Consider the following 24753-nt stretch of genomic DNA (forward strand, 5'->3'; position numbering starts at 1 on the left):
CTGGAAAGATACATGTGAAACATTCATTACTTCTGGGGAAGGGAGAGGGATTTAGGAAGTTTGGAAGGAAACTTTTGCTCTGTGTTCTTAAAGACTGGGTATTATAATAAGCAACACAGTATTTTGCTTCTAATTGTAAATAGCGTAACTACAGCCTGTCTAGTAGGGGTTCAGTAAGGAGTTTTCATAAAGTTGAAAAAACAGCCTTAAAATAGGTTTGGCTGTGATGAAGTGAGTCAGGTTAGCTTTTGAGGGTATAGGCTGCTGTGTTGTGAATGATGGGGCTATAATCAAAATTTGGAGGAACTATATCTTTAAAAAATTTTTTTCCAGTGAGAATGCGTAGCTGTTTTTAAGAGGTAACCATAACAGATTAGAGGCTATCTGGATTTTTTCTTTCTACCTCATGTGATTCCAATTTCACCAGTCTGAAATATTCTTCCTGTTTCCCCATTTAGATTAACTTTTGGCTTTTGAGTTGATTTCAGAACTGACAGCTGTTTGGGAATTCATTGAACCAGGCTTAGGCTTTTCTGGCTAGTCCAGAATAACATTTAGGAATAGTTTAATAGAATATATGTTAAATGAAATTTTTCCCCTAGCCCTCTTACTAAAATTCTGTATTCTGAAAATGATGTGACTATTCATAGTACACTTTCATTCCTTATATTAATCCTTTAAACCTAGTTATCTTCACCTAAGTGGTTTTGGTGTTAACTTCAACAACGTTATTGCTTTCCAAAGAAAACTTTTTCCTTGTTGTTGTCCTTGAAGTTTTTTGGCTTCTCTTGTTGGTATTATGCAGTTATTTGTGCTGTTTAAGATGTAGTTTTGTTGCAATTAAGAAGGAAGACTAATCACATGATTTAAGATTGATGTGGATCGTTAAAAAAAGGTACCCCATCTTTATTTTACCTTTAATCTAAATTAAGTAAGCAGTGCATGCACATATAACATTTAGAAAACGCAAACCAGCCAAAAAAAAAAGACATACTTAAACCTTCCAAAAATAAAAGTTTTGGTGTGTCCTTCCAGGCTTTTTTTGCTTATACTGTAGGCTTTTCAAAAAGTCATGTCGTACGTACAGCACATACATTTAGGTCGTAGTGGTTTATTTTTGTTTTTTTACCTAACATGAACATAAAATTAACATAAGGTGTTAGTAGATACAGAGCTCCTAAAAAAGTTAATAGCTTATAGTATTACATTGCATACTTGTACAGTATTTTACGTAATCAGTACTCTATTGTTGAACCCTTAGGGTTTTTCCCCTCTTAGAAACAAGTTTTATAAACAGTTGCGCAGTCTTATAACTAAAATTTTATAAATATTCTTAATTATTTTCTTAGAATTAAGCCCAAGAAGTACAGTCATTCAAGAGCATACATGTTTTAAAAACTTTTCAATCTAGGTTGCTCTCCAAAAAGTTTGACAGTTTATCTGCTTACTGGCAGTGTAAGAGACTGCTAATGATTTCCAGTTCAGTGATTTACTTGAATCTTTTGCTTATATTTTAGAGTTTGACCCTGAAATTCAGTGTCCATAGTGTTTGATAAGTATATAAATTGATGAGTAGAGTTGTGGATTTGCTGAGTGAAAAATTGCTACCATGTTGACTATATTTCTGTGCATAGTTTGAGATTCGCATGTAATTTTTATTCTCAGATACGTGTATGCATATATTTGGCGTTATCTTAATTTTCTTGTGAAAAATTTTCAAACATACACAAAAGAGAAAACAATATGATTAGTGTCCACAAACTTGTCTAGCTTTAACAATCTTTGGGTAATCTTGTTTCATCTGTACCTGCATCCACCCCTCTCCCCGTCATGTTATTTTGAAGTAAATCTTTGATATATTTCATCTGTAGACATTTCAATATGTACTTTTAAAAGATAAGGACTTAAATAACCACAGTCATTATTGCACAAAAAACATTTAAGAAGTTAAATATGTTTTAAGACCCTGAAATACTCCTCTGAGAACTGAGCAGGCATTCCCCAGTTGTGTTAGATTTCTATGGGAGTGGTAACAGGGATGATTTTTTTTTTTTTTTTTTTTTTTTTTTTTTGGTGAGGAAGATCAGCCCTGAGCTGACATCTGTGCCCATCTTCCTCTGTTTTGCATATGGGATGCCACCACAGTATGGCTTGATGAGCGGTGCATAGGTCCACGCCTGGGATCTGAACCTGTGAACCCCAGACTGCCAAAGCAGAGCCCACGAACTTAACTGCTACACCACCGGGCCAGCACCTGGATGATTGTTCTTTGCTTAGTCCTTTCCGGAATATGAAAAGTTCTGTTTGTTAGAAATAAGTTTAAAAAATATTTTGAGAGAGAATCTTGGCATGGTTATCCTCATATTGTTGATAAAATTGAGTTCAGGATAACAAAAGATGGGATTCCACTATATTTTATAGTATTTTACTGTCAAATTCTCAAATTTAGGTATAATCCTATGTTTTAGCTGCTTAGGTCTGGGTGATGGAGAATGTTGTAGTAACTTTGTCAGATTTATTAAAAATTTTTATAAAATATTATTTTGTGGTAGTGGTCCAAAATCTTTTATTCACAATTCAGAAGTTTAAGATTTTATTTATTTATTTTTCTTCCCCCCAAAGCCCCAATAGATAGTTGTATGTCATAGCTGCACATCCTTCTAGTTGCTGTATGTGGGACACAGCCTCAGCATGGCCGGAGAAGCGGTGCATCGGTGCGTGCCCGGGATCTGAACCCGGGCCGCCAGCAGCGGAGCGCGCGCGTTTAACTGCTAAGCCACGGGGCCGGCCCTCACAATTCAGAAGTTTATAAATGTGACAATAGAATTTTTCATTAGTTTGACAAACTCATTTGGTGACAAAACCTAACCTCAGTTGACATGAGATTATAGTCTATGTGTTACCCTTAGTGACTATGCATATTTATTACTGCAAAAATATTAATATTATTTGATTTGATAGCTAGGTGATTCCCCAGATCTCACTGGGATGTTATATAGCCAAAAAGCACAGTATTACCTTTGTAAAACTTGAAAAATCCTGATTTTCCAAACACGTGTCTCCAAGGGACAGTGGTAGACTTAAAGTATACTTTGTTGGCATTCAGTGCTCAGTTTGAGTTCACTGATAAAATTGAAGCTTTCTGCAAGATAATAAGGAAATCAAGTCTTGTGAATAAATATTGTTGACCCTTGCTATTCAGAATATGGTCTGAATATATTCAGCAGCAGCAGCAGCAGCAGCATCTAGAAGTTTCATAGAAATACAGAATTTCACACCCTATTATAGAACTATCAGAGGCACATTAAACAGAAGCACTGGTGTGGGCTGCTTTCACTGCTTTTTATTGCCTGCTTGGGAACTAGAAATTTTTGGTGGACTTTCTGGCAAGAGTGTTTTTGATGTTTGGGGGAAAAGTTGAGAATCACAGTGTAGCCACATATTATGTAAATTTGAAATAGTACAATGTAAAAAATGACCATTTTATGTGCAAAATTCGAACTAATGACTCTCCCCAAATTGTAGATAGAATCAAGTAATTTCAAACAGGCAGGCTGGATGAATGGTGCTGCCACTTAAGCTAGTAATCAGAAATACGTGCCATCCTAAATATGTGTATTTTGAATTATCTGACCTCTTAGGTCATATATCTGATATGAGGTGAACAATCTATAATTATTTCTTGGTGATAAATGATAGCTGAGAAGATTCACATTTAAAACACATAATTTTGCGGATCAGGGTAGATCTGTGACTATAATAGGTATATGACCTTTTTCCTTTTCCCCAACTTTTTAAAGAAAATATTCAAACATAGAAAACAGTGTAATGAATTCTTATGTACTTTCCAACTAGATTGCCGTGTTTCCTTTTTCAGTGTTTTTTGCTGAACCATTGAAAGGAAATTGCTGATTTAAGACAAAGATCCCTAAATTCTTTTTTTTTTTTTTTTTTTTTTTTCTCTGAGGAAGATTCACTGTGAGCTAACATCTGTTGCCAGTCTTCCTCTGTTTTGTATGTGGGTCGCCGCCACAGCATGGCCACCGAGGAGTGGTGTAGGTCTGTGCCCAGGAACCGAACTTGGGCTGCCGAAGCAGAGTGCGCCAAACTTAACTGCTGGGCCACCAGGGCTGGCCCAAAGACACCTAAATTCTGAAGCATAAATCTAAGTATAGAGTCTCTTCTCTTTTTTTTTTTTTTTTTTTTTTGTGAGGAAGATCAGCCCTGAGCTAACATCCATGCTAATCCTTCTGAACTTTTTGCTGAGGAAGACCAGCTCTGAGCTAACATCTATTGCCAGTCCTCCTCCTCTTTTTCCTCCATAAGCCCCAGTAGATAGCTGTATGTCATAGTTGCACATCCTTCTAGTTGCTGTATGTGGGAACGCAGCCTCAGCGTGGCCGGAGAAGCGGCGCGTCGGTGCGTGCCCGAAATGCGAACCCGGGCCGCCAGTAGCTGAGCGTCCGCACCCAACCGCTAAGCCACAGGGCCGGCTCGTAGAGTCTCTTCTAACCAGGGGTTTATGTACTAATCATTTTATTGCTCGTATTCACGTAGTTTTTAGAATATTAGAAATAAGTCCTTTCTGTATTTTTTGTTTTTTCATTATTTTTGTGTATTGCATGTCTGATTATTTTAGTTCCCAATCAAGATTTATTGACCTTACTGAAGTAATTTTGAAATGTTGATCTTAATTCTTCTGTGAAAAGTATTCTTTTACATATTCTTAATGATTATTTGATACTTGTAGATTTCGAGAACCTTTTTTCCAAATGGCTTAAAATATTCCCAGAGAAAATAAATGTTTGTTGATAGGGAGTTTTACGACGTAGAAGCTGCTCTAGTTAATAAAATGATGGGTTCTAAAATGCTGCTTTTTTCTTTTCCTTAAGTCTGATGTAACCCTCATAGAAACAGACAACTAGCATTTAATAATGTCACAGTTGATTATGAAGGTTGAGAATATAGAGAGAAATACCTGTATCTGTTGGACTACCAGTGAATGAGAAGACTGCAAATTATGGGACACAATATCCCGTGAAAATTTTGGTGCTCTAGAGATGCCCATTTCCTTGATTTTATATTGTTCTGAATTGTTCTTGAGGAAGAGAAGTGCTCAGCTTTTCCAACTTCTGTTTAGGGGTTTATAGAAAAGCTTTGCTGACTGTAGGCCAAGCTGTATATCATAATCATTATATTCCATGGTAGCATTAAGCTATCTTTGCAGAGTGAAAAAATTATAAAAGTAATATGTTATTAAAGAAAAACTAGGAAAAAAGAATACTTAAAAACCTTACAACCCTACCACATCCTGAGATGTGTAAGGCTTTAGTGTACAGTCTTCTAGATGACTTGTATATTGCATATGCTCCATAACATCTTGAACATCTCAATGTCAATACATTGTCATTTTAAAGTTATTGTTGCTTGTGTTCAGTTGGATTGATATACTGAAATGCATCTAGCCTGTCGCAGATTGTTATGCACTTGTTTTTCTAATGTGTCGCTGTTAATATGTGCACTTGTTTTCTTTTTTTTAAAGATTTTATTTATTTATTTTTTCCCCCAAAGCCCCAGCAGATAGTTGTATGTCATAGCTGCACATCCTTCTAGTTGCTGTATGTGGGACGCGGCCTCCGCATGGCCGGAGAAGCGGTGCGTCGGTGCACGCCCGGGATCCGAACCCGGGCCGCCAGCAGCGGAGCGCGTGCACTTAACCTCTAAGCCACCGGGCCGGCCCTGCCCTCTTTTTTTTTTTTTTTATAAACTTTATTTATTTTTCCCCCCAAAGCCCCAGTAGATAGTTGTATGTCATAGCTGCACATCCTTCTAGTTGCTGTATGTGAGACGCGGCCTCAGCGTGGCCAGAGAAGCGGTGTGTCGGTGTGCGCCCGGGATCCGAACCCTGGGCCGCCAGTAGTGGAGCGCGCACACTTAACCACTAAGCCACGGGGCTGGCCCTGTGCACTTGTTTTCTAATGTGTCGCTGTTAATATGTCCACATCCTTGTTTTCTTCAGACAAGGTCTCAAAAGTGAGATTATTGAGTCAAAGAATATGCACAGTTTTAAGGCTTTTGATAAAATAGTCCGTTTGTCCTCTGAAAATATGATACTGTTCATCCTGCCAGAAATAATGTATGAGAACGACCATTTCAATTTAAAATGTTTTTGCTTGTTTGGTAGGTGAAGTATGGTTTTTGGTTTAATTTATATTTCCTTTATAGTGATGTTGAATTTTTTTAAATCTCCATAGACCTTTTTTATTATTTGTTAATCACCTGTTTGTGTCCTTGGCCTATTTTTCTGCTGGTATGTACCAGTAATAGTAAATGAAGTAGTAGTAGCAGCAGCTGCAACAGCAACACTTGCTATGTGCCTGGCACCATGTTCAGTGTTTTCTGTACCTTCATTTACATCTCAGACCATTCCTAATGAGACAGATACTATCAGTGGTACTCATTTTACAGTTGAATCTGGTTTTTGAGGGGACTGGCTTCAGGAAGGGAAGTGTACACCATTTGTAAGTGATTGAGCTTGAAGTTAAAACAGATCTGTCTGACCCCAAAGCCTCCGAGTTCTCAGCCTTTAGGATGTATTTATGTATTATTTTCATAAATTTTTATATACAGTATTAAGGACTTGAATTATTGTGGATAAATATGTATTGCAGACATGCATCAGTTTTTTTATTTATGTTATGTTTTAGTTGGGGGATGTTTTGTATTTTTATGTTTTATTCTAATCTGAAGCTTAGTCACTGTTGTGGAGACAGGCACTTTTGTATCTACCTTTTCAGTTGTTTGTTTTTTTTCTTTTTTTTGAGATAGGCTTTACCTAAACTTTGATTTACAGTTTTTTAAGTTGTTAACCCAGGTCCTGCTCAAAACTAAACCAGGCTAGAGCTTTTCAGTGTACAGAAAATATGCAGAAGGGTTTCTCAGTTGAAATTGACTTTACTAATTATCATTGTTCCAAAACTAATATATAACATGAAAACAACTTTTGCTATTCGAGGAAAATTGTATTAATCTTATTAATCTTTTTTAAATGGCTTGGGTGAGACTCCTTAGTGTCTGTTGAACAGATCAGTGAAGGGTATATAATTGGGAGAGATTGTTAATACTTCACACAACAAAATCAGTCTGAAATTTTCTTCAAGGTGGAACCAGGGACTATGAAGTAAATATAAGAGGATGAAACAGTAAATGAAATGTAAAGCCCTACACTTAATGTTAAAGAAACCCAACAAAATAGTTGTCCGAATATGGGAAGTTAGCATTATATTAATAAGTAAGAATTAGGGATTGTACTTAACAGTGAATTCTGCATGTGTTTACAGTGCCAAAGCTAGCAGAAATAATAGCATCTGGCTAGCATCCGGAGTTCCACTATGGTAAGAGCAACCAAATTGGACTACTCTGTTCAAAGGGACATTGACAGATTAAGTTGTATTTATTATAATACATTTGTTATAATACATGTATTTCTTATTTTTATAGATGTCAGGATAGGGAACAATTTGAATATGATGTTTTAAGTCAAAGAAAAAACAATTTGATTGCTAATGAATGGACCTTAAAGAGAAGAGCTAAGGCAAGAAATTAGTTAAGAGCCAATTAAGTTTTAGAAATGAATGTCTTCAGGTTGTGAATTCCTTGACTTTGGTGGCCGTTCAAGAGGCTTGATCATTGGTGAGTTAGCTAAGTATGTTATAAGGGAATTTAACATCCTCTGAAGAATTTTGGGGGTATTGAACTACATGATTTAGTTTTTAGTCATTGAGATTCAGGGAAAATTTCTTAAAGACCTTCATTTTTAATTTTTCTGTTGCATTACGTTTATCCATTTATACTTTAACAGGAACAGTCATTTTTATTGTAAAAATGCTTATTAAAGATAACTTAAAGGAAACATGCAGATAAAGAAAATATTTACTTAACAGCATCAGCACTCAAAGATAGAACCACTATTAATATTTTGGGGCCGGCCCCGTGGCGTAGCAGTTAAGTGTGCGTGCTCTGCTGCTGGCAGCTTGGGTTCCGATCCCAGGTGCGCATCGACGCACAGCTTGTCAGGCCATGCTGTGGCGGCATCCCACATAAAGTGGAGGAAGATAGGCATGGATGTTAGCTCATGCAAACAGAAGCAGGATTGGCATGGACGTTAGCTCAGGGCTGATCTTCCTCACAAAAAAAAAAAAATTGATGTTTTGGTCTATTTTTCTGTCTCATAGCTATAGATGTACCTATACATCTATATATGTTTTTTATATTTTTATAGTATATATTTTATATATTTATAAAAAGTTTTTACCAATATGTAATCATTACCATATATTGTTTCAGAGCCTCTGTGTTACAAACATTTTCCATTTAGTTTTCTACATGTTTTTGGTAAGTGGCTGTCTACTATTTTTTGTCACAGAGATTTAAAAAATTATAAATGGTCAAAGTTTCTCTCTTTCAATTCCAAACATAGGATGATCTGAAATTTATTTAACATCATCAGTTGCTTAATACAAATATGGACCTACCCATTGCTTAGCGTTTATCTTTAATTAGGAATTTTCAAATGAACCTACAGAAACTTATATTGGATTACTTAGTTATAGCAGTGGAAGTGCCAGTTCCCTCCTCCACCCCATTGGATGATTATTCTTATAGTAGCAAATCTGACAGAAAAAAATATATAGTTTTGCTATTTTCTGGGAACTTGCTGAAGTGTGTGACCTGGTATGTATCATTTTTTCCATTTGCTGTAATAGGATCTTAAAGCTTTTGAACAGGTAATATGTACATATGGAAAATACGGCATCCATGTTTCAGGCTCCATGTTCTTTTTCTGGTGGCAGCTATCTAGATTGCCATGTTTGCTCTATGTGCTTTTTTTCCCCTCCTGAATGGTTTTAAAATTATAGGCATGGTACTTAACTTAGGAACTTCAACGTGGCTGTATCTCCCAAAAATAAAGATAATTTATAGCATCAAAATAATTATGAAAGTTAACATTCAATTTTATATCGTATACAGTCTGTATTAAAATTCTCTAGTCACAAAAAATGTCTCTTACCCAATCCAGTGTCCAATCAAGGGTTCACACATTGCTTTCTTAGTCTAGAAAACCCTACTTTTGCTTTCTTAGTCTAGAAAAGACCCCCTGCATTTTTTTGAGGACTCCCAACCAGTTGTGTTGTGTGATGTCCCCACAAACTTGAAATTGTCTGATTGTTTCTCTATGTATAGATTGAAGTCAGATATTTTTACCAAGATTATCGCATAGGTGATGTATGTTTCTTATTTTGTCGCATCAGGAGGCATATAATGTCAGATCACTTGGTTTGTGGTGACCTCCATGTCTCCATTGTAAAGGTACATTTTCCCCTTTATAATCAGTGAGTAATCTCTTGGGTAATACTTTGAGGTCACATAAATCCTGTTTCCCACCCAGCTTTCATCCTGTGCTTTTAGCATACATTGGCAGTTGTCTGAATCAATTATTATGTTGCTGTAATCAGTCTTCACCAAATTAAGTCTAAAAAAGTGGTATCTTTAAATTTTTCAAATTTCAGTGTTTTTCTTAAAACAGTTTTTCAAATTTATGATTTGTTTTTGATTTCCTGCCCTTTTTTTTCTTTTCTTATTCATACTTCTTTTGGGGACTGTTGAGTTTTGTCTTTTGTTGTCATTAGTACCATCGAGTTGATTCCACTTCCTAGTGACCCTTTATCCAGCGGAGTGGAAGCCTGCCCAGTCTGTCTGTGCCATGCTCTCATATTCTGGTGCTGTATCAGGTAATGCTCTGCTGCTATTCATAGGATTTTTTTTTTTTTAATAATTTTATTTATTTATTTTTTTACCCCAAAGCCCCAGTAGATAGTTGTATGTCATAGCTGCACATCCTTCTAGTTGCTGTACATGGGACGCGGCCTCAGCATGGCCAGAGAAGCAGTGCGTCGGTGCACGCCCAGAATCTGAACTCCGGGCCGACAGCAGCGGAGCACGTGCACTTAACCGCTAAGCCACGGGGCCAGCCCTATTCATAGGATTTTGATGGTCAATTTTTTTTTTTTAATTTTATTTATTTATTTATTCCCCCACCCAAAGCCCCAGTAGATAGTTGTGTGTCATAGTTGCACATCCTTCTAGTTGCTGTATGTGGGATGCGGCCTCAGCATGGCTGGCGAAGTGGTGCTTCGTTGCGCGCCCGGGATCCGAACCCGAGCCACCAGGAGCGGAGCACGTGCACTTAACCGCCAAGCCACAGGGCTGGCCCTGGTCAATTTTTTTTGGAGATGGGTGGCTAGGTCCTTCTTCCTAGTCTTTCTTAGTTTGAAAGGTCTGCTGAATCCTGTCCCGGCAACCCTGCTGGTATTTAAAATACTGGTGGCATAGTTTTCAGCATCACAGCAGCACACAGCTGCTACGGTGACAACCAACATATGGGTGCTGTGGTTCCTTGACGAGGAAACAAACACGGGCCACAGCACCAAATCTTAACCAGTAGGCCATCAGGGCTGGCTGCTTGTCTTATTTAGGTTTTGACAATTGCATATGTAGTTCTTTACATTAAAATTTTGATCTATCTATAATTTATTTTGGTATACAGAGTAAGATTGGTCCTCAATTTTTGTTTTTAGATGGCTACGTGGTACATTTGCTGAATTATCCATTTCCCCCTTTTATTTATAATATCTTGAGTATTCTCTTAGTTTTAATTCTTAGACATAGAAATTAGCATAATTTATCTAAAATGGCCAACTTTGTGTTTTCATGGCCTGAAAATGTTCTAAAAATACCTCCACATGTTATTTTCTTGTGCTAATCGTCTTTACTTGATAGTCTTTACTTTGAGATTGTCTATATGTTGATGAAGAATAAGTTTTGGGGATGGAACAAATTAAAGTACATTGTTCTTTCTGTAGACACAAGGGCAGTTCATTGTTGGCCTGTGAAGAGGCCAGAAGGAAATAGTTGATGAATGCAGTAAAATTACATAAGAGGAACATAACAAAGAAGGGGGACCAGATAGAGTAATATGTAAGTAGCGTGGGAAAGGGTACCTAAAAGGGCAAAACAGGAGCTTAAGTTTGTTAAAGGAAAATAGCTTAGGCCAGATGATGCTCCAAATAGGCAGAGAAATCTCAGTATCCAAAAGATACTGAGAAACCGTTGACAAGAAATTGTGCAAGACAGTGTGAAATAGAAAATCTTGGGACTCAAGAAGATTTAGTCATCTTTTTAAAAATGTGCTAACTCATTGCTGCCATCTAGTGACACTTCGTCTTTAAAATTCTTCAAAGAAAGTTAGGAAATAGCATATTAGGCGTATGGCAGTTGGATCTAATTTGAATTGAACGTAGGGGCTAGTTTAGGTTTTAAGGGATAGTAATAAAGAAAATTCCAAGGCAGGTTTCTGAATTCCTAATCTGAGGTAGTTTATTTCCTTTGTTCTCTAGTTAGTATGATTTGACATCTAATAAGCCATACTGATGCCATTTTTGATTTATTTTTTCTGGACCAATGGATAATGTGATATGAGTGAGTATAATGTGAGTAGCCTATGTAAATAGGGTGAACAGGTATAGGACTGGCTGAAATGATCAGTAGAAACATCTTGTGGCTTGTTTACTTATTTTCTGCTGTATTTTTGGGAGGTTTTTTACCTTCTTTCTTAAGTAAACATGCCTAGGTAAGATACTGAACACAGTCTGAATGCGTGGCATTGTTTTGTCAAGTATTTATCTTCCAGCCTCCCGATCCCTTTCCACTAAAGGTGCAGTTCTAGTGCCCAAGACATAAAGGCAAGGGGGCTGAAGGATTGATTATAAATTATAACCAGTTATAAATTGATTTTAGCACAGCAAAATTCCAGGACCTTCATAACCTATGTTTCTGGATCTCGTAATCATCAGATAGTGCAATCTGCCTTTCTCACCTTGTTATACCTCTTCCCAGCAGAATTTACTTGAAATATGTGAACTTAAGAGAAATGGAGTAGTAGTTAAAGACATTACCCGAATTTTTACCCATATTGACAATACAAGCTAGGTTTGCCTCTCTTAAGAGGGCAGAGTCATGATACCAGCTCAAACTTGAGAATGAACAGTTGGAAATAAAATTGACGTTTGCTTGCATACCAGCCAGATGTAGATTTTATTTATTTATTTATTTTGGTGCTAGGATGTGACTGGGATGGTAGAAGTGGGAATAGAAACACATTTCTTTTTTTTTTTTTTTAAGAAACACATTTCTGTGTCTACAAATCTTAACCATTTCTTGTCCTTCACAGTGCCGCTAAAATCTCTTGTTGCTTTTTTTGTATCATCTTATGCTTCAACGTACAGCATAAGATCAGACACAGATCCTTTGGTGTAATAAGGCAGTAAAAGTAACTCAATATTCCTGGTTTTGACTTTTTCTCAGCAGGATAAAGACAAGGCTTAGTGATCCTTTGACGATAAAAATCATGGGAGTAAGAACCTGGGATTAAAAAAACGTGGAAACATATACATGCGCATACATCCGTGGGCTAGAGATTTGAGTACTACCACCCAGTAACCTCTAGGAAAACAACATCTTTTTTCTGTTGTCTGTACTGTGCTGGAATTCTGCTTTTCTGGAAACCAGATCCACTTGATCTCTACTAGTGAATTAATAAACAGGATACAGAGTAACCAGGGAACATCATCCCTTTCAGAAATCTTTTCCCTGTTGGTTTTACTGTTTGAAACCAATTTTAGGGAAGAAACTGATTCTGTGTTTTTTTTATTCTATGTACTTTTATTTACTTAGATCTTCTGTAGTATTCAATGTTGAGTTTAAGAAAGAATGAATTTGAGTTAAAAATGATTTTGTTGAGAAAACTTTTAGAAGATATGACTAGGCTACTTTAGTCTTTGAGGAATTATGGAGTGTTTAAGATGTGCCAGAAACTTTGATTTCAAAAAGTGGAATAAGTTGGAATTTATAAACTGTAGTCCATGAGCTGGACATTATTCTCCATTAAGATACTAGAATAGATAATTAAAGTAAATACTAGTTCATGTAGATTAACATCACTTCGTTGTTTAACACCATTATTAGACCACTAGTACGTGTATTAGTACATTTGATGTTCTCAAAACATTTGAATGGTTTTATAAAACAAATGTTTTAAGACCTAGATTGTTATTATTGATGTGACTGACCTTTTATTTTTCTCAAATGCATTTCCTGATTAAGGAATTAGGTGCTTGATTTTTAAAAATGACTTTTTCCTGCCAAAAAAAAAAAAAACTTGTTTGTTGTAGAAAATTTGGACAATACAGGAGAACTATGAAAGTGATAATAAAGATTAACCAAAGGCAGAGTACCCACAGAACAACATTCTTAAAATATTTCTAAGCACATAATTTTTATGTGGATTGTTTATATATGCCTTCTGTTATGTATTATACAATTGTATGTACTGCTTTTTGACTTAAACATTTTATCATAGTTCCCACATCATTTAACATGATCTGTAAATTTTCTAAAGACTTACATTGCTGGTAATTAGAATACTGAGTTGTTAAAAATCTGTTTTACAAAAATGCGTGTAGAATATAACTAAATGCTATAGATCTGAATAAGGTGAAAAGCAAAAATTGACCCATTCCTTCTTTGACTTGGTTTTACACTTGAAATCTGATTTCTTTCTTTCTTTTTCTTTATTTTTTTTATTTTTTATTTTTTTTGCTGAGGAAGATTCGCCCTGAGCTAACATCTGTTGTCAGTCTTCCTCTGTTTTGTATGTGGGCTGCTGTCACAGCATGGCATAAGTCCACGCCCGAGAACTGAACCTGAGCTGCTGAAGCAGAATGTGCTGAACTTAACTGCTAGGCCACTGGGGCTTGGCCCTTATTTATTTATTTATTTATTTATTTATTTTTTAAAGATTTTATTTATTCATTTTTTTCCCCCCAAAGCCGCAGTAGATAGTTGTATGTCATAGGTTCACATCCTTCTAGTTGCTGTACGTGGGACTCGGCCTCGCGTTGGACGGAGAAGTGGTGCCTCGGGGCGCGCCCGGGATCCGAACCCGGGCCGCCAGCATCAGAGCGCGCGCACTTAACCGCTAAGCCACAGAGCCGGCCCTGGCCCTTATTTATTTAAGACTATACCATTGGGATCTGATTTTAAAGCTGGTCGGAGCAGACCCTCCTGTTTCTTCCTTCCCTAGCACTTGTTGTTAAAAAGCTAGGAGAAATTAACCTGTTCCTATAAGGGTAGATTATCCCACAGTGTAAACCTTTATGACCCTTGAGATAGCCTCAAATGTACTCATTTAGATCTATTCCATTTCTATTAGTCTTAAAAAAAAAATACCTTAATGAGTTATTAAAAAGCAAAAATCCTTGTAACTACTACTGAAGTTGAGAAAAATAGAACTTTGCCAGCAAGGTTTACACTTGATATTGATCCCTGTGACAGTCCAGAAGTAAGTGGAGTAACATATTTAAGGAAAGACAATATGGTCCAATGATTTTATACCCAGCAAAACTGTCTTAGAAGTATAAAGGGCACAGGCAAACTGTTAGTAACAATGCAAAAACTGAGAAACTATTCTCATGAGTTCTTTCTAAGTAATATATTGAGATAAGCCTGAAACACTGTAATACCTAAAGAGATATGGTAGAATTTAAACATTAATAACATCACAAAAAGACAATGCTTCCTATGTAGGTAGTCTTTCAAAAGGGTCATACATGAATCTCATCAAGCCTTTGGTCGCAGCTTCCAATTTCAGGGAATTTGTAGGACAGAAGAATGCGGAATTGTACTAAAAATATGAAATTCTGGAAAATCCAGACTGGGAAACTGCAGTTCAAATGCCCTGGATTCTTCAACAGATACATTTTAAGTTAAAGGGATGGAAGGGGAACTTACCTAAAAAGAGCCTTAAAGACACATCACATTGATTTTAATAGGTAAGACTGTACCGTGTAGGGATACACATATAGCTGATAGAATTATTTTAAAAGAAAAGTGATTACTACAAAGTTAGAGTAGTAGTTGCTTTTGGGGGGAGGAAAGGGATTGAGAATGGAATGGTGCACATAGGGCTTCTGAGTTTTGAGATTTTATAGAGGCTAAGCTGCTCTAGCACTTTCAGACTTTTTTACTGCATTCCCTTTTACTCACTACTGGAGCAGGCAAAACCCTCCATGTGTCAACTATTCTTAAAACTAGTTTCCTTTGATTTCTAGTAAATAACAGCTGGATACTTTGGGATTCTTAAATTTCTAGGTCTTTTAGACTTTCTGTTGCTGCTTTTTGCTTCTCTCACAGTCAGTGATAGATACCATACTTGTTGGCTGTTGGCTTGCCCTTACCAGCTTGCATTTTATAGTTTTGATTGGGATATCTTGACACCATTTGTTGTAAATGCTGCTCATGGGTTTTTGGCTTGTTTTTATGTAGAGATTCAGAAAGATTAAAAAACTATGCTCCGCCGTTGCTGCTTTCTTCCAGTAATCCCAGTTCTTTTCCAGTAGTTTCTTTGCATCTAGAGTATTGACCGTTTTTCTTACCCTAACAGAAGTTTCACTGGTAAGCTACCTTAACGATCAGAGGTAGGGTGAAGTGTGACCTGAAATCATTTGGTTATTTCTGAAGCTTTGGGAAATCTGTTCCCTCTTGAGTAAAATTTTAAGCAGCGGTACCAGTAGAATGGAAACTCTGAGGATCATATCTGTTCCTATTTGCCCCCTGAAGTAGCCGTGGTGCCTCCTACTTAGCAGATACAGTACTCAATAAATGTTTGATGAAAAATGTGTTAATTTGTAGTAACTCTTTATTAATTCCTTTGGAGGATGTGTTGCTAGGGGTGAGATAATGGTCCTTTGGAGGATGTGTTGCTAGGGGTGAGATAATGGATCTTTGTGGGTTCATCTGTCTTGACTTGCTCATATCTTGATTAAATCCTTGACTTAATCTTGATTGAATGCCCATACTTAGGGCATTGAAAGCTATTCCATTGACCTTAGCCAAGCTTTTGAAGTGGAGGTCATTATATTATTTTTCTATTAACAATTCATGATTTTTTTAGCGAACTCATAAACCACACATAATCAAAGAAAATGAGAAAATTATATGTTGAAACTCAGATGACAACCATTGTTAGCACCTTTTCATTTGTATACCTGGATGTTTCTCTACCAGCCTTTTCATATGGGTTCCCTTGAGAGAATTAAGCCCTGGTACCCTAAGGCATTCTTTGTATGTAGTGAATTCTCTTCTGTACGTCTAGATTGGCACTAGCTATGTACCATCCTTAATGAAAATTGAGAAAATAGTCGTTTAAATCCATTTCTATTCTGTGGTTCAAAGTAGTATACTTGAAGGGGATGTTAGTTTAATGTCTGTTGTTGTTTTCCCTTCATGGCCAGTATGGTGGTGGCATGTAGAACCATCCTCTTGACTCCCACAGGTAATTTCTTATCATTAAATTCAGGGAGATTTTACCTGTATTTCCTATTGGTATATTGATTATTTGCTGAAAACTGGCATATGTCCCCACTTATAATAATAGCAAACTTTAATAGCCGGCAGTAATATTTGAAACCAGTTAGGCCTTTTAGTAGGTTTCTGTTTTAATTTCTCTTGGTGTTCTAAGGCTTTCTGGCACTCACACTTAGAGTTAGAAAGGCTGTCGGTGATCCTCAGTGGCTGCTGTTTGGTAAATTTTCATTGCTTAGTCAAAAAACAAATGAGTAAGAACTACTGTTTATAAAGATATAATTTAGAAATCAAAATAAAGACAGACTGTTTCTTGAATTTCAGAAAGACGAGAAGGGAAAAGCAGTTGTTACAGCACTGCTTGTGAAATGTCTAGTTGTTTTAAGGGTCAGAATGGTAGTGGTCATGGATAAATGATGTTATATTGCCTGTTGTTACATACGTATATATGTAAAAGACACTTTTACATAATCTATGAGAATTAATTTGTCATGATTCTCTTGAGGATTGGAAAGATAACAGATACTAGACACAAGTATCTTTTGATTTGAGGTTCTTCAGTACCTTTCAAAGGGTGAATGGGAAATAAATTAATCTTAAGAATGTATAAATCTAAGATGGGTTCGTCTTAAATTCTGTTGAAGTTTGGTGTTTGGGGTGGGAGGGGGCAGCAGACTGACAGAAAAGCTAAAAGAATGTCAAAACATTTTCACTTAAAGAAGACCTGAGGTGATGATATCATGAATCTAAATGTAAAGATAATAGGATTGAGCCTCTATAACATACATAAAGGTATTTTTTGTTTTGAAACATTCTGAGGAAAGTTGTATTCTCTTCCTTAGTTCTCCTGGTCTTTTGATTGATGCAGTGTTCTACTTGGTAATTTTATCATCATCACCATCGAGTATTATTAAATATCCCAGTTATATTTTGTAGGTTATCACATAAAAAATGAAGAATCATTGCATTCTATAAAAAGATGCTATTGATACTTAAGGTATTTATGGCATATTATAAGTCAATTGAAGTCCCTGGAAATAAATATTTTCAGACTGAATGAATTGGTTCTGTTTATTGCTTTTGTGTAATAAGGTTAATTATACTTGAAGGATAGAGTGTCAGTTGTCCACATTCATCTAGGTAAAGAGCGGTTTGTAGACAGAATTTGGAGTTTCATATATCTTTGGGTGAATGAGACTCATTTTAGTGTAAAAGCAATGTGCAAGAAGTTATTGATAGATGGCAAGGAATGATTAAGTTTCATTCCTTGACTGGGAAGGTGAAAAACATAAGGAGAAAATGGTAGTAGAGAGCTTAGGGAGTTCTAATTTGCTTGAGGACTTTTAAAACAGAGAGGGGTCACTTGAAATTAATAATGTCCAAAAAGATGGTGTTGCCAGTAGTCTGTGAAGAGGATTTTCCCCCCTTGAGATAACAGTCTAGTGCTACTGGAATAGACTAAAGAAGAAGTTGTTGAATTTCTGTAAGGATATATTCAGGGGCTCTAGTCTCTGAATAGTAATATACTTGGTGCTATGAGATCCCTTTAATTGACTGATAACTCTGGGTAGTCACTGGTTCAAAATAAGAGTAGAAACAGTTTTATCAAGGAATGTTTTGTTTTTAGCATCTTTTGACACGAATGCATTTTTTTTCCTTCCAGTTTTTCAGCTGTGTGAGAAACTTTATCATCAAAGACAATGGCCAGCAACGTTACCAACAAGACAGATCCTCGCTCCATGAACTCCCGTGTATTCATTGGGAATCTCAATACTCTTGTGGTCAAGAAATCTGATGTGGAGGCGATCTTCTCGAAATATGGCAAAATCGTGGGTTGCTCTGTTCATAAGGGCTTTGCCTTCGTTCAATATGTTAATGAGAGAAATGCCCGTGCGGCTGTGGCAGGAGAGGATGGCAGAATGATTGCTGGCCAGGTTTTAGGTAAGATTTGGGTTGAACTAATTTTTTTGTTGATTATGCAATTCAGATCTGAGAGTTTTTCTCTGTTCATGTTTCTCTTGCTCTCCCTCTCTTTCCATAAAGCTAACATTTTGTTTGAGGTGTTCTGAATACATTTGTGACTGACTTAAGCCTAATAAAATTATGTTAGGTTTATAGGTATAATAGGCTAAATAAGGATTTTTTGTTTATTGTATTGTTTTGTGTAGTAGAGACTGGATAACCCTCAGTTGGCAGTTTTGAGTAAGGTAGGGGAGGTAGGAAAGATATTTCATAAGGTACAGTTGCTGCCTAGATGGCTGTGTCCTACTGTTCACAGTGGACTGGGGGAAGACAATACAGTCATCCCTTGGTATCCACAGGCGATTGGTTCTGGGACCTCCTGCAGATACCAAAATCCTTGGATGCTCAAGTCCCTTAGTTGGCCTTCTGCATCCATGGATTCCACATCCAAGGATTCGACCAGCCGTGGATTGTAAACATGGTAGTACTGAATAGCTTAATCACTCGGGCTCTGAAGTCAGATTGCTTGGCTCTGCCTTGGGACTTAACCACTGTGTGTTGGGCAGCCCTACGTAGCTTGGCTGAACCTTAAATTTTCTCATCTGTTAAAATTGAGATAATAGTACCTCAGTGAATTTATTCTCTATTCTTGCCTGAGATAACAGTACTTTGGAGTTGTTAAGAGAATTTAGATAAATTGAGAGGATTAATTGAGCTGATTCATCAGAAGCTTTTAGTATAAGTCCAGCGTGTTACATCTGTTTTAGCAGCATAAACTCTGGTTATGTTGTTTTAGATGTTCCACCAATAGGGGTCTCCTTTGTGATTTGGTGTCTTCAAATGTTGAGAACATAATAGTTCTCAACATTAAACATAACAACAATAAACATAAACAATAAACATAAACAATAAAACATAATAGTTTATGTTTTAAACTTGAGAAGCTCTCATTAAAATTTTATATTAAGACTTCTGGAGCACGAGTATGTTCCTGGTGATTGTAGAATTTCATCTCCTTGAACAGTTTTCTGATTGCTTATCAATTTCTAGGATTTGCTGTCAGAGTTGTAGTAATTTGATATAGCTTATATTTTCTTTGGTGTGAATAGTAGGGAAGCTGAAGGGTTTGTAAGACAAGTCAATTTCTTTTTGCTTTTTATGAATAAAAAAGAATAAGCACACAGGTGTCGTGTGCTGTAGAATGGCTAGTGCCGTTGTGGATAATATATTGTATTTACCAAATTAACAAATTATTTACTTTAGATTTGTAAAGGTTATTGCAATTCATAATTAAATGAGATTTTTTAGTTTTTGAAAGATTCCTGTGGTGGTTTAGTTAAATTTTCATTTTGTTTTCAGCATTTTCAGGAGTTTTTATTCAATTTCTTTCTTTTTTTTTTTCTTTTCTGTGAAGAACATTAGCCCTGAGCTAACATCCGATGCCAATCCTCCCCTTTTTTCTTGAGGAGGATTGGCCCTGGGCTGACATCCGTGCCCATCTTTCTCTACTTTACGTGGGATGCTGCCACAGCATGGCTTTAACACGTGGTGCATCGGTGCACACCCGGGATCCAAACCTGCGAACCCTGGGCTGCTGCAGCGGAGCACGCACACTTAACTGCTGCGCAGCCCGGCCAGCCCCTATTCGATTTCTTACAATGTGTACTGTACAACAGATTTAAAGTCCAACTTATGCTTCATTTCCTCCCTGGATTCCTCTCTTTAGATTGGAGTGGATTTTTTTCCCCTTAAATGTTTCATGTTGGTATTTCCCCATAACACAGCTCCCCAAAACTTCAGCATTTCATAATGATTATAACATTTAATAAATGTTGACAACAAATCACGTTGTGTAGAAAAGTCTCAACAGCTTTTGAGACTATTTTGGACGTTTGGTTAAGGTTCCTCAGTGATTATTTCATTATAACTCTGTCATTCTAGAATAAAAATTTTGTGTAATTTGTATCTCATATATAAACACTTCTCAAATGCTAATTTTTAAAGTCCGAATCCCAATGGATTGGGAAGGAAAAATATTGGAGATTGGAGAACCTTGACATTTAAGATACATGTCAATACTTGCTTGACATTTAAGATACGTAGAGTAGGGCAGTTGTAATTGAGAATACATGAGAAATTTTCGCATACCCATTTGTCCTACACCCAAAGTACAGGAAAACTCAGAATATATAAAACTTGGACGTCTATAAAATGGCTGTGGGAAAAATGAACTAAAATGGGAGTTTTGTGAGAGGTTTAAAATGAAATCAGGTTTTTTATTCACCTTGTTAGTTGTTAACTGTGGGGAAAATTTTCTAACAAAAGTGGAGAGAAGAATGTAATGAACCTGTGTGTTATGTACATCTCACCTAGCTCAACAGATATCAATATTTGACTAATCTTGTTTCTATCTATGTTTCTTTTCTGTTTTTTCCCCTAATTTTAGGAGTATTTTTGAGACTTCAGCATATATCTAGCAAACAAGGGCTTTTAACAAAATGTAAACCAACCACACTGATGATTGTAAATTATATGATATAATTTATAGTAATTATCAAACTTTTTTATAACTTAGCTTTATTCAAATCAATTCAATCCATGTCCACATATGCATTTGATTAGTTGCCTCTTAGATGTCTTTAAATCTGAGTTTCCCCATCCCTTCCTTTCTCATTTTAAAAATTCATGACATTTAGTTTGTTGAAGAAATCTTTAGTATTTCCCACACTGTGTGCTGATTGCTTCCTTGTGATGTCATTTGTTTTTTTCTACCCCTATTTTGTGTAATACTGGTAGATCTAGAGCAGTGCTGTCCAATAGAAATGTAATGTGAGCCATACAGGTAATTTTAAATTTATGAATAGCTATATTAAAAGAAGTAAAAAGAAATGGGTGAAATTAATTTTAATATATTTTATTTAACCCGGTATACCCCAAATATTGTCATTTCAATATGTGATCATCTAAAAATATGATTGGGGTATTTTATATTATTTCTTCACACGAAGTCTTTGAAATCCAGTGTGTATACCTCACTTAAAACACATCTGAATTCAGACTAAAAACATTTCAAATGCTCAATAGCCCCTTGTGGCTAACAGCTTACTGTCTTGTACTGTGTAGATCTAGAGGCTTGATTCAATTCAGAGTCTATTTATTTTGGTGAAAATACATCATGGATAGTGTTATGTACTTCATGTTGTATCACATCAGGTGGCCTAACATGGTTTTGCTGTTTTTAATGATAAGAATAATTTGTGGGTTCGGGTTTTACATCCTGACCCATCTGTGATAAAGTTCCCCATTAATTTTTCACCTTACGGTGATCATCCACTGATAATTGTTGCTTAGGTATTTCGTTAGGGGTTGCAAAAGAAATACTAGTTTTCTAATGCTTTCTGCATTTGTTACGTGTTAATTTTTCTAAAATGAACAGCTTCTCTCATTAATTGATTTTTCTGAAATACTGTTCACATTTGAAAGGCAGGATAAATCTTTTTCAAATTTTGGTGTAATTAATTGATACTGTAGAAGCCTTTAAATATAATCATTGCTTTTGTTTAGTTTTAGTCCATTGCATATCATTCTTTGGATCTCAAAATACTTTGTCTTTGGCCAGTGGATCACCATCAAGAGTGTTCCTGTGTCCTTGAGACCTTACTCTTGTAATATTGCATTACTTCTGTGTTTTCTGGCGCCACAAAATACTGCATGTCATCTGGTATATATTGCTTGACCTAAACCTGGAATTTGCCACTTTTTCCTCAAAGCCTTGGCTCCTTTTGATGGGAATTATTTAGAAACCACTGTCTGTACACTAGAAGTGTTTATATTGAATTTTAATTGCTTCTGGCTAGTTTCAGTGGGCAGAATAGGGGGCAGTAATTTTTCAAGAAAACAAAACATACCATTTTATGTGTGCTTTGTGCCATAGTTTCAAAATAACCATACCTGTATTTTTACCAAAATTAAGATTATTAAATGCAATTTTAGACTTGAGCCTCTCTTTTATTAATATATATTTTATTCTGGATACTGACTTGGTACTATAGAATCACATGAAATAGTTCTTCTATAAGGTTGTATAATCCACTTGATACGTAGTTTAGTTGTATTGTTACATTTTGTCTTAACATTTTAAAATTGCTTCTCAAAAAATTTAGTTATATGTTTAGTTTTATACAAGCGTATATGACTCCAGAGTCAAAAGAAAGTTGTTATAAACATTAGATGTAAAAATTAGAAATGTTCAGTGAACCAAGAACTCTGAAGATTATTCATAAAGGATATTTAGCAAATAGTGTACTAAAAATCTGTTTCAATTGATCATTTGATGAACTGAGTTTTGGAGAGCTAGCTTTTAGCAATTGGTTTTTGGGATACGGGTTCTTTTGTTAGAACAAGAGGGACAACATGAACTCTTTAGTTTGGTAGGCCCTGGGTGGCAGGGTAAGTAGCCGGCCACTCTGGAATAGGCATTTTAAAAATTATGTTGAGGGCCGGCCCCGTGGCTTAGCGGTTAAGTGCGTGTGCTCCGCTACTGGCGGCCTGGGTTCGGATCCCGGGCGTGCACTGACGCACCGCTTCTCCGGCCGTGCTGAGGCCGTGTCCCACATACAGCAAGTAGAAGGATGTGCAACTATGACATATAACTATCTACTGGGGCTTTGGGGAAAAAAAAGGAGGAGGATTGGCAATAGATGTTAGCTCAGGGCTGATCTTCCTCACAAAAAAAAATAAAATTATGTTGATTTTGGAAATTAGGAGTTTGTTTTCCTTTGCTCCTTTATTTTCCTTTTCTTGGTGTGTGTGTGTGTGTGCGTGCATGTAAATGTTATTTATAAGAAATTCACTGTCTGCATAACATTTCTTCAGCATTTTTAATGCAGCTTAATAGCTGATTCTATTTGTAAGGGGAACAAAAATTTGTCCCCTTACAAATCAAAAATTGGGGATAATTTGAGGGTGCTATACTTCAATCATTAATTCATGAATTGCCATATATTTTGTATCTCTGTGGTCATTGACTCATTCCTAATATATTTTCCTATGCTAATTTAAAATGCACAGAATCATTCTTGAAAAGGCAACTGTTAGGCATTGATACTTTTCTCCTATGATAGTAACTGAGTGAGTGGATTGGGTGCTCTGAATGGTGAGAGTTTCATTGACGTTGGAGCTGATGGTGAAAGGTACCAAAGACAAACTTAATGTGTTAGGAATAATGAACACTTTTTTTGTGTAGAACATAGGACAAAGGAATGAGAGATTAAGGCCTAATGTCATAAAGAGTCTTGTGCCTTTTTTCTGTAAGGAAGGATGAGATACATCATTAGACCTTTGTTGATTTATATGACTGTACACTTTTAAAAGCTATAGCTTGAGATCCACCGCTCCCCCGCCCCCAAATTGTAATTAAAATTCTGGGGTTTGTTTTTTCAGATATTAATCTGGCTGCAGAGCCAAAAGTGAACCGAGGAAAAGCAGGTGTGAAACGATCTGCAGCGGAGATGTACGGGTCAGTACCAGAACACCCTTCTCCGTCCCCTCTACTCAGGTCCGGAACTTTATTATTTATAACTACATTGTGTCCATCAGTGGGCATCTTCTCTATCTGTTTTCTGGATGTGGGGAGGGTTAACTGTAGTGTGTTTTAGCTATGTAAAAGTAATGCTTTATTAATTTTGTGTTAGTATACCTCCTTTTCACCTGTTTCCCAGAGAATTATTATAATTCCCTGAGATTTTTACTGTTAAAGAGTAGTTTGGTATTTATAGCATAAATTAAAATCCTTCAAGAGGAGTTAAAATCTTCTAATGAAGGTGGGGAGTAAGAAAGGGAAGGAGGGTGGCATAAGAATGTTTAGTTTACTGTTGTATTTTTCAGTGTTCTTATTTTAGCTGTTATGTTGTGTGTTGAAATTTTAGCAAACTTTTGCCTAAATTTGCAATTTGGCCACTGCATGTCCAGTGGCCGAAGATGATTGGAATTTAGTGATTTATTGTTTGGATGATTGGGGATTATTCCATGGTAATCTGTTGATCTATTTGTTGTGGTTGGTTTGGCATGGGTTTGTGTTTTTGTTTTTCCCATCTGCTGTTGTGAATTTACGTTAACAGCTCCAAATTAATCCTCTTTGGTATTTATTTTTCAGCTCCTCTTTTGACTTGGACTATGACTTTCAACGGGATTATTATGACAGGTATGTTAAAGGTGTTTTTGTTTTGTCTCTTCTGGTAAAACATGTAGTAAGAACCATTTTATTTTTTGCTTTGTAGCAATGAATATTCCCTTTTGTAGTAATGAATAATA

The 24753-nt window shown here is 36.2% G+C and overlaps 1 protein-coding gene across 10 annotated transcripts in view; it reads left to right on the forward strand.

Annotated features, from left to right (window-relative positions):
* Positions 1 to 24753, forward strand: part of HNRNPC (heterogeneous nuclear ribonucleoprotein C) — a 55054-nt gene that overhangs the window by 11263 nt on the left and 19038 nt on the right. For 8 of the 10 annotated variants that reach the window (XM_087424141.1, XM_087424176.1, XM_087424146.1 and 5 more), the window contains 3 exons: positions 18143 to 18420; positions 23884 to 23998; positions 24596 to 24643. In XM_087424141.1, coding sequence (XP_087280267.1) covers positions 18180 to 18420; positions 23884 to 23998; positions 24596 to 24643 — 404 coding nt within the window. In that variant the 5' untranslated portion in view covers positions 18143 to 18179. The remainder of the gene's footprint in view (positions 1 to 18142; positions 18421 to 23883; positions 23999 to 24595; positions 24644 to 24753) is intronic. The other 2 variants (XM_087424187.1, XM_004421282.3) reach the window with 1 other exon arrangement.

Source organism: Ceratotherium simum, chromosome 3, assembly GCF_057802395.1.
Source record: "Ceratotherium simum simum isolate JZ-2026a chromosome 3, ASM5780239v1, whole genome shotgun sequence".
NCBI classification, from domain to species: Eukaryota; Metazoa; Chordata; class Mammalia; order Perissodactyla; family Rhinocerotidae; genus Ceratotherium; species Ceratotherium simum.